General features: G+C 34.6%; 1 protein-coding gene, 1 long non-coding RNA gene and 1 other non-coding gene across 3 annotated transcripts; 1 reads left to right on the forward strand and 2 right to left on the reverse strand.

Moving 5' to 3' along the window:
- The first annotated feature begins 578 nt into the window (after positions 1 to 578).
- LOC121206160 (uncharacterized) lies at positions 579 to 1,437 on the forward strand. The gene is made up of 2 exons (XR_005901148.1): positions 579 to 773; positions 1,028 to 1,437. It is a non-coding gene; the product is annotated as an uncharacterized lncRNA (long non-coding RNA).
- Positions 885 to 3,285, reverse strand: LOC107918227 (desmethyl-deoxy-podophyllotoxin synthase). Its single transcript, XM_016847763.2, has 2 exons — positions 2,313 to 3,285; positions 885 to 2,188 (listed from the first exon to the last, which is right to left on the reverse strand). Exons 1-2 carry the CDS (start codon positions 3,198 to 3,200, stop codon positions 1,568 to 1,570), a joined length of 1,509 nt encoding a protein of 502 aa, XP_016703252.1. The 5' UTR covers positions 3,201 to 3,285; the 3' UTR covers positions 885 to 1,567.
- A 4,995-nt stretch (positions 3,286 to 8,280) lies between these two features.
- Positions 8,281 to 8,387, reverse strand: LOC121206531 (small nucleolar RNA R71). The gene has a single exon (XR_005901576.1). It is a non-coding gene; the product is annotated as a small nucleolar RNA R71 (small nucleolar RNA).
- Between the last annotated feature and the right edge of the window lie 2,711 nt (positions 8,388 to 11,098).

The raw sequence follows: 11,098 nt of genomic DNA on the forward strand, positions 1-11,098 counted from the left end.
AGTAAAATATAATGTATGATATAATTTATAAATAAAATTTATAATAATAAAAATAATATAATGGATAATTTATATAATAAAAATAATATGTTATTTTATATAACTAATATTTATAAAAATAATAATATATAAAGTATATAATAAATAAATTATGCAAAAAATATTTAAAAGGATTGAAATTAAATAAAACTAAAGTTCTAGGGCTGATTTTAAAATAAAAAAAAGTTTAGGCCTAATTGGAACGCGTTCAACACTACAAGGGACTCACTAGGCAATTTTCCCTAATCCCAAAACGACGTCGTTCTTCAGAATGAATTTTAATGGCCGTTAGGATTAAATTGAAACAAATATAAAAGATTAGGGCCGAATTAAAATAAAAATAAAATGAAATTATAAAGATTAAAAATGAGGAAGGACCAATTGGTAAATTATCCCTTTTCCCAAAACATGCGGATCCTCCCCGGGTCTCGGGTCAACGCGCGGATCCCAGCTTAAACGATGCCGTTTTGGTACTTATCAGATTAAGTAAAACGACACCGTTTTAATTACACTATTTAAGTCAAATTTCGGCCCAAAAATTCATTTTAGGAAACTGTTTTAAAAAAAAAACTTTGAAAACTCTCTGAAAGAGAGGAGAGGGCAGTCCTCCGGGCTCCGGTCTCCGTCGGGCCAAGCCCCGGTCATCGGACTCACGCGCCCATGCGCTGTCACCGACTTCGCCGTATACGACTGCCGGAAGTTGAAAAACTTCCATTTTTTGTGCACATTCAACGGTAAACGCTCCTTTCTTTTATTTCTATAACATTTGTATATGTTTGCAAGAAGAACAGGTAAAGAACTAATCACCTTTTGTTTTCGTCGATAAACTGTTGTATATATTTGTATTTCTTTTTTTCTCCAAAAAAAAAAACCCTACATCGTTTTAATTCGGGCTTTTTATAGCCACTGTACATAGTATTTTACATATTTAATGTTATTTCCTGCCATATTTGTGTTGCCTCTGTCGTTCTTCTTTCCCCTTTTGCAGGTACCAGCGAGGAGATTTAGCAATGAACGAACGCTGACAACGGCTCACCGGCGTTGATTCGGGCGTCGACCACGGCATGATTCAAAGCCTGGAATCATGGCCTGGAATCACGGCATTGATAGTGGGTAACTGGAACGATGCGAGACGAACAAACGCGTTGATTGAAGTGTTTGCGGCGCCTAAGGTTTGTGAAACCCTAGGTCTTCCGTCCTTGGCTTACGATTTGGGCCACTTGGGCTTCTCTGAGTTGGGTCAAGGGTGTAATGGGTTAGTGGGTTTAGGTATAACTGGGTGTGGGCTTATTGGGTTGTAACCGGGCATAGGGTCTTAGGCTAAATGGGTCTTGTATCATCAGGCCTTTAGGCCCATTTGTAAACTGGACATTTCAACATGGAGATTTATTTATTTAATTTACAAATTTTGTTTATTTCATTATACGGGCCCGGGCGAATTTGGGCTGTTACAAAATGAATTGGTAATAAAGCGGCAATCCAGGATCTAACTAACATAGACTCTCTCCAGCATTCCTTGACTCAGTTGTTAGGACTTAGGGGAAGAATAAGGTGTTGTAACCAAACACAGATCATTTTTTCTTCTAACAACAGCCCCAAAAACCTCGTCCATGTCAAGATCTTCCATCTTTACCCCACCAGCAAGTTTCCAGTCAAAATGATACAGCAAGTGTGCAAGAGGTAACTCTACATTCTCCATTCCATACAACATACCAGGACACATCCTTCTTCCAGCACCAAATGGGATAAATTCAAAATTAGCTCCTTTGTAGTCGATTGGACTGTTGACAAATCTCTCTGGATAAAATGTCTCAGCTTCACTCCAATACTCCGTGTTCCTTGCAATAGCCCATGCATTAATGATGACTCTGGACTTCACTGGAATATCATATCCATTGATTTTGCATCCCTGTGAGCACTCTCTTGGAAGTAGCAATGGAAGGGGAGGGTGCAATCTCAAAGTTTCACTGATTACAAGTTTCAAATACTCTAATTCATGCAGCCCTCTACTATCAACATTCCCTTTCCTATTGAAAACTTGCCTCACCTCTACTTGAGCCTTCTTCATAACTCTTGGGTTTTTCAGCATTTCTGACATTGCCCATTCTAGCGTGGTGAATGATGTATCACTTCCGGCAATGAAAAGATCCTGGAATTGATCAACCATCAATAATTAAATGGGATTTAACTTACTCATATGAAGATCACTACTCAATAGACCAATTTTTACAATTCAACATGTAAAAAGGCATATGGCAAATGGACTTACTAACCATGATTACTGCTTTGATGTTGTCAGTTGTTAAAGGAAATTCAAGGTCTCCATTCTCCTGAAGATTCAAAAGAACATATACAAGATCATCTGCTTCACCCTCAATTCCCTTGCTAGCCTTATGTTCATTGATGACACTTGCAAAAATCTTATCTAGTTTTTGGTGCAGTCTCTCAAGTTTAGGCCTTAATCCAGTGAGGTACTCAAGAAATTTGAGTGTAGGGAATAAATCTGCAACATTGAAACCTGCACCTAACCGTAAAACATCCCTGAAAAGTACTGTGAATTCATCTCGCTCTTTACATTTCCCACCAAAAGCTGTCTTTAAAACAATTTCGAATGTGAGGAAATATAGCATCTGACTAAGGTTGATTGGTGATCCTTCTTTTGAAGAGATTGCTCTAACCAGCTTTGATACCTCTTCTTCCCTGATTGGAGTGAACGATTGCACCCGTTTTAAACTTAACATTTCCAGCACACAAATTTTGCGAAGCTGTCTCCAATAGTCTCCGTAGGGTGCAAATGCAACATCTGTTGCATTGTAAGTTAAAATGGTTGAAGTAAGTAGAGAAGGCCTACTCGCGAAAATGATGTCATGGGTTCTCATCACTTCTGCAGCAGTTTGTGGGCAAGAAACTAGGATGGTTGGAATTTCTCCAAGCTGAAGATGCGTCAAGGAGCCATATCTCTTGGCCATGTCTCTTAATGTTTGATGGGGTAGAGGGCCAGCAGCAAGGTGGTGCAAGCTCCCTATGACAGGCAACTTCCATGGCCCTGGTGGTAGATTTAGAGTCTTACTGGATCTGAGTCTCTTCCCTAGTCTCACCAGCATCAACAAAAAGATACTGAAGGTGAAGAGTATTGGGAAGGAGAAGAATTGGTGCTCCATGAATGTAAATTTTTTAAGAGAGAGTTATGACTTTTGTTGATAATGTTTCATTTATTGCAAGGCCAAGGGAATCTTTTTTAGTTTAAGCCAATTTAGCTCCGAAAATGCCTTGATATAAAATTAGTTTCAATTTAGGCTGCTTCCAAAACCTTTGACCAAATCTTGTCAGTCAGTTCGTGGATCTAAGTGGTGGTGGTGGTTGTTATTATTTTGCTTGGTTGGGACCTGAATATAACCCCAATGGAGTATTGACCAATAACCCAAAGAAACCACCATACCATATATGTGAAATCGGTCAAACCAAACAGGCATCATATTTAATCTGTATTGAAACGTATGAGGTTTTTTTTTCTTATATTTTAAATGGTAGACGAATATGAGCGGCGCCACAAAGTGTTGAATTCGAGCATACTATTTTTTCTTTAATAAAATTTAAATCTCAAGCATTTGTTAATATTGTTTTAAATTTAAATTTTATTTTATAAAGAAGGGTTAGTTTAGTAGTGCTTATAAATAAATGTTTTTTATTTTTGAAATTTTTTATTTTTCAAAAGCATTATTGAAAAAAAGAAGTTAAAATTTTTAGTTTTTCTCTCCCAACAATATTTTTAGTGTTTAATTATTTTTTTCACCATTCCAACAACATAGTGCTTTCCCTTTTTTTTCTTTCTTGGTACTTAATTACAAATGTATTAAAATTATTAATTAAAAATAAAAAATATTTTTTAAAATAATACAAATGTGTCAATATCTAATTAAAAATATTTAATGGTTTTATTTAAATATTTAAAATATAATTTATATATTCTAATTAAATTTTATAAATAATTAATATTTATTTATTAAAAATATTTAAAATTTATATTTCATATATTAAAATATTAACAACAAGTTATAATAAATTATTTTTATATTCTTACTTAAATATAATAATATTAACTAATTTGAACATTATTTAAATGCACATTTGTTACTTGATAATACCATGTCTAAAATGAACATTTTATTTTTCAAAAGTACTTTTTGGCAACAATGCTAAACACTCAAATCTTAAACCAAACTTCTCAAAAACACTTTTCCAGAACACTTTTTTAAAACATTTTTCAAAAGCATTACTAAACCTCTCCAATATCCCTTTATTTTCTTTTATTCTCTTCTGTTTGTTAACATTTGCTCATCTTTCCCTTTGAAATGAATTGAATAAAGTATCTCAATGGGATTTATATATTTAACCATATCATTATTACATTAAAATACTTCATATTTAGGGTAAATTATTAAAATAATCACTTTTGTTTCCCTCAAGTTATATTTTAGTCACTTATTGTAACATCCCGTTTTTAGTCAAATCAGAACAGTGGTTTCGGGATCACAAATTCGAGATCAAAATATTTATTTTATTATTATTTTAATATTTACAACATGATAAAGTGTTTGTGTGAAAGTTTCTTTAGAAATTTTATCATTTAAGTGCTTAATTTGATAAAAAGGACTAAATCGCGTAACGTGCAAAAGTGCTGTTCTATTAGTTAAAAGTATCTAACAGCTATAGAACCTTAAAGTAAAGGTCATTATGTTGTAATTATACCATTATTAGCTTGAGTGGACAAATATGGAAAAGTATTAAATGATTTTTAAGCTATATAACTAAGGTTAAATTTGTAATTTAGTGAATTAATAAGTAAAATAATTAAGTAACTAAAGCTATCATCTTTCTTCTTCAATATTTTCACCGAAAATTGAAAGCTTAAGAAGCCATGGGAGAGTTTTACGGTTCGGCCACATGCAAGCTTAATTATAAGTCCATTTTTGTTCCGCTTTTAATGATTTCTATATTTTTGAGATCGTTGCAGCTAGGTCTAGCTAGCCCAGGGACTATTTTGCAAAACTGTTAAAGATTTTGAATGATGCCATTGATGAATACATGTGTTCTTTGATGTTTGATAATAGATTATGAATGTTGGTTGTGAGTCATATAAGTTTTGTTAAGTGATTTTTAGTGAAAATGCAAAATAGGGATTAAATTGTGAAATGTGGAAACTTTGAGGTTAGAATGTGAAATAAATGGAAAATATGGGCTGTTAGGGACCTAATTGAAATTCAGCTAGCATGGGTTTTGATTGAAAGTGTGAATTTGTGTTTTTATGAAATAAGGACTAAATAGTAAAAGATGTGAAACATTAGGGGAAATTGTGTAAAATTGCCTTAAAGTGAATTTTGAATTAAATTGAATAGAGAGATGATTAAATAAGTTGATTTTGATTACATATAGATCAAGAAAAGTGAAATACGAACTTAGATTAGGGAAAGAACAAGGTTACGAAATAGTTGACTTGTTTAGCCGTTTTTGTATCTGAGGTAAGTTCGTATGTTATAAGTTTCATTATAAATGTGTTTTATATGCTTTGATAATGCATAAACTGTGAATACGAGACTATGGATATGTTCGATAGTGATTCGACGACAAATTAGCATTCGAATTCCTGGTTGAACCTTAGGAATAGATTAGAATTACTAGTGACATGTCATTAAGGGATTCATTGATTTGGCTTTGGGCCATGATATTGGCACTTCAGGTGCGAGCTTCATTGATTTGGCTTCGGGCCATGATATTAGCACTTCAGGTGCAAGATATGTTGAGTTGGCTTCGGGTCATGATATTGGCACTTAGTGTGCGAGACTCCTGAGTATCCGGCTTCTATTTCGAATGGTTCAATGGGTATATTGAAGATGTGAATTGATGAGAAATAGATACGTATCGGTACAGGTATGTTCGGAAAACTATTCGAACAATGAGTTAAAGAAAGTTGAGAGCTTACTATCATTTATATGGTTAAATTGTATGTTAACTTGGTGATTAATGTTTAAATTCAAGATATGTTATTTATTTTGAAATGTAAATGAATGGTGATAATTATTTCTTATTTTCATACGAGCTTACTAAGCTATAAATGTAATAGTCTGATTTTGGGTCTAGTCGGAACAATAATTTCGGGACCATAAATCTGACACAAAAAAATTTATTTTTATTATATTTTTATGGTCTACTGATAAGTCGTAATTTATACATATTTTATCCCATGCTTAAGCACATTTTTGGATGAATTATCATTAGATTTTTGGAATTTGATGCTCCTAATCCTTTAATTTCATGTTTTATGCTTAGGTGAGCATAGGAGAGTAAAAAGACCGAGAAACGGGCCAAAAACTGAGAAAATGGGTCAACGTGGGAAATCAACACGGCCTAGACTTCTTCACACTAGAAGACCACACGCCCGTGTCTATTTAGCAGACTCTAACACGGCCTAAACCACCCCACACGGGTATGTCCCTGTCGAGCCCAAGTCTAGTTCTACTCGGAAAAGGCTACTTTAGAGGGTTCTTAGGCATTCTAAAGCCTATATAAACACCCTAGAGGAGGATTAAAAGGAGAGACAGAGTAGGAGGCAAGGAATTACTCGAAGAAAGTCGATTGATCCATCTCAGAGGGTGGATTCTTCTTCAAGACTGAAGATCTCCCTTCAATTTCCTTCAGGGCCGGGGTTTTTGGGGTTCTTTATGTTTTGTTATTATGATTCTTCTGAGATGTTTTCTTTTACACATATGAACTAAATCCCCTAAATACCTAAAAGGGATGAAACTTAAGACGGATCTTGTTATTATTTTTTAAATTATATGATAAATACTTGATTTGTTCTTAATTATGTGTTCTTAATTCTTGTTTTAATATTTCGGGATATTGATTCAAGTATTGATGTGCTTATTCAGAGGAGCAAAAGTCCCCGTCTAAGAGTAGATCTAGTATAATTAAGCGGAGTTGATTGCACTCCTAGATATAGGGAGACATAAATCTGCCGGATTAAGGTCAAACCTAATAAGGGAATCCATAGATCGAGTTAATGCAACACTAGAGGTTTTAATTAGAAAGAGATTTCAATTAATCAACCTAGGGTTAAACGTTGTTACTCTCAAGAGAGATAATAACATAAATTAAGGATTTCTATGGATCGAGTCAAGTGAATAAATCGTCTAATTCAGAGTCAAATAACAAGTGAAGTCTAAGTGGATTTTCCCTTTGGTATTGTCCAAATCAATCAGTTTTCCTAAAAGTATTTCCTCAATTTACTTCTTGTGCATTCTTAGCTTAGTTAATTAGTTTAGATAAAAAAAATTCTCTTATTTTTAGGCTAGATAATAAAAAGTAGGCTAATACTAGTACTTTTAGTTCCTGTGGGTTTGACATTCTGGTCTTGCTATAAGCTATACTACTGTTCGATAGGTGTGCTTGCCTTTATCGTGATAATAGTTAGTTTTCAAGCACGATCAATCATAAATATAAGACTTATCATGCACATCAAGTTTTTGGCACCGTTTCCGGGGAACTAAGATATTAGGAACGCTTAATTTTTATTACTTTAGCTATTTATTTTATTGCAATTTAAATTCTATTTTAACTTTACTAAATTTACTTTATTTTTTTGGCAGGTTTTTATAATTTATGACTAGAAGAAATCCGTTAGGACCTCTACTTATTTATGGTGAGATCGAAAGCACAGCTCGCAGAAAATGAAGAGAAATAAGGCGAAGCCTACAATACATAGAGGAAGGGCAAGAGGACGATAGTCAAACTACAACCAAGGGAATGACTGAAAATCAGAATAATCAGCTACCTCTTGTGGTTACCGCAAATCCAATAAATCAGAATCCTGCTCCTCGTACTATGTATGATTATGCTAAACCTAATTTAACAGGAATTGAATCGAGTATAGTTAGGCTTGCTATTGCTGCAAATAATTTTGAATTGAAACCTAACACAATTCAAATGATACAACAGTTTGTTCAGTTTGATGGTTTGCAGGATGAGAATCCAAACACTGATTTAGCGAATTTTCTAGAACTTTGGGACACTTTTAAAATCAATAACGTTTCTGATGATGCCATTCGCCTTCGGTTGTTTCCCTTTTCATTGAGGAATAAGGCTAAACAGTGGTTGAACTCGTTTCCACGAGGGTCGATCACTACTTGGGAACAAATGACCGAAAAATTTTTACTTAAATATTTTCCGCCGGCTAAAACGGCTAAATTGAGGAATGATATCTCTTCTTTTGTGCAGATGGATCTAGAAACTCTTTATGATGCATGGGAAAGATACAAGGATCTATTGAGAAGGTGCCCTCACCATGCGTTACCATTTTGGTTACAGGTTCAAGCTTTTCATAATGGCCTGAATCCTTCGACTAGACAGATGATTGACACAGCTGCCGGTGGGACTATCAATAATAAGACACCTGAAGAGGCTTATGAATTTATAGAAGAGATGTCATTGAATAATTATCAGTGGCAAGTCATGAGGAAAAAATGACGAAAATGGCCGGCATTTTTAACGTCTATTTGGTCACTATGCTCTCTAATCAGGTAGAACTTTTGAATAGAAAAATTGATGGTTTACTTGGTTCTTCACAGGCTCATCCAATAATGCAGTATGATACAAAGGTAGGTGGAACAAGCAATTCAGAATACCCACCTTATGGCCACAACATGGAAAAAGAGCAATTGAATTATATGGGTAATAATCCTCGACCTCAAAATAATCCTTATAGTAACACTTATAATGCAGGTTGGAGGAACCATCCCAACTTCTCGTGGGGTGGCCAAGGAAATCAAAGGCCACAACATCCCCTAGGTTTTCAACAACCACCTTACATGTAGGAAAAGAAATCGACCCTTGAAGAGATGTTAATGAAATTCATCTCAGTGTCAAAAACTTATTTTCAGAATACCGAAATAGCACTTAAGAATCAACAAGCGTCGATCCAAGGGCTCTAAACTCAGATAGGCCAGCTTGCTAAATTGATTTTAGAAAGACCATCAGGAAGTCTACCTAGTAACATCGAACCCAATCCAAAAGAGCATGTGAAAGCATTTACACTAAGGAGTGGGAAAGTGTTAGCTGAATCTGAAAAGAAGCCACCACAAGAAGCTGACAGAAACGAAGGATAGGAAGTAAAAACCAAAAATAATTACAATCCAATTCCAAAGGAATATAAACCACCAATCCCATATCCAACAAATTTGAAGAAAGACCGTATGGATGCACAATTCAGTAAATTTCTTGAACTTTTTAAGCAACTACATATTAACTTATCTTTTGTTGAAGCTATATCGCAGATGCCTACATATACAAAATTTTTAAAGGAGCTTCTAACAAACAAAAGGAAATTTGAAGACCTATCTACAGTGGAACTTAATGAGGAGTGCTCGGCCATACTCCAAAATAAACTACCAACCAAACTGAAAGATCCAGGAAGTTTTACTATTCCCTGCTTCATTGGTAGTTTGAATGTTGATAAGGCACTAGCTAATTTAGGCGCTAGCATTAATTTGATGCCATATAAAATGTTTAAACAACTTGGTCTTGGGGAACCTGTACCCATTAGGATGAGTATTCAACTAGCTAATAGATTTGTTAAATATCCTCGGGGTATTATAGAGGACGTACTTGTAAAAGTAGATAAATTTATATTCCCTATTCATTTCATTGTGCTTGACATGGATGAAGATGTTGAAGTGCCCTTAATCTTAGGTCGTCCGTTTTTAGCCACTGCTAGGGCTGTTATTGATGTGGGTGATGGTAAATTGGTACTTAGAGTAGGTGTTGAAGAGATTATTTTTAAAATTTATGATGCCATGAGATTATTTTATTGACTCTATTGATCATGCTACTCAAAATTCTTTTTAGGAAATCGTACATAAGGACACATTGGAACTGTGTCTTCCCCAAGGAAAGGAGATAGATGATGATGATTCTGAGATAGGTAAGATAAAAGCTGAACTAAATTCCAATGAATCCTCCCCAAGACAAGCAGAATATGAGGGCATTAAGGTAAACAATGAACTTAAGCAAAAACCCTCTATTGAAGAACCTCCCAAACTGGAACTTAAACAATTGCCAAATCACTTGGAATACGCATTTCTTGGAAATAATTCTACGTTACCAGTGATCATTGCTTCTTACTTGCAACCCAAGGAGAAAAAGGAATTGCTCCAAGTATTAAGAGAACATAAAAGAGCCATAACTTGGAAAATTTTTGACATTAAAGTGATTAGCCCTTTTTTTTACACCCACAAAATTTTAATGGAAGATGATTATAAGCCATGTGTGCAAGCTCAAAGACGACTGAACCCCAACATGAAAGAAGTTGTTAAAGCTGAGATAATTAAACTCCTAGATGCTGGAATAATTTATCCTATTTCTGACAGTTCTTGGGTAAGTCCAGTGCAGGTTGTTCCTAAGAAAGGAGGCATGACAGTTGTAGCCAATGAGAAGAATGAATTAATCCCAACAAGGACAGTCATAGGTTGGAAAATTTGCATTGACTATAGGAAGCTGAATGACGCTACAAGAAAAGATCACTTCCCCCTTCCATTCATTGACCAAATGTTGGAAAAATTATCCGGGCACATGTACTACTGCTTTTTAGGACTCTCTGGGTATTTTCAAATTTCAATAGCTCCTGAAGATCAAGAAAAGACGACATTTACATGTCCATGCAGTACGTTTGCTTATCGTAGAATGCCTTTTGGATTGTGTAATGCTCCTGCTACTTTTCAGCGCTGCATGATGGCCATTTTTGACGAATTCGTAGAATACATCATGGAGGTATTTATGGATGATTTCTTGGTATTCGGTAACTCTTTCCATCTTTTCCTTAAAAATTTGAAACAAGTTTTAATAAGATGTGAGGAAACGAACCTTGTACTGAACTAGGAAAAATGTCACTTTATGGTTCAAGAAGGTATTGTGTTAGGTCATAAAATTTCTTGTAAAAGGATTGACGTTGATAAATCTAAAATTGAAACCATTGAAAAACTACCTCCCCCTAATTCAGTTAAGGCTA

This window comes from Gossypium hirsutum, chromosome A01, assembly GCF_007990345.1.
Source record: "Gossypium hirsutum isolate 1008001.06 chromosome A01, Gossypium_hirsutum_v2.1, whole genome shotgun sequence".
Lineage (NCBI taxonomy): Eukaryota > Viridiplantae > Streptophyta > Magnoliopsida > Malvales > Malvaceae > Gossypium > Gossypium hirsutum.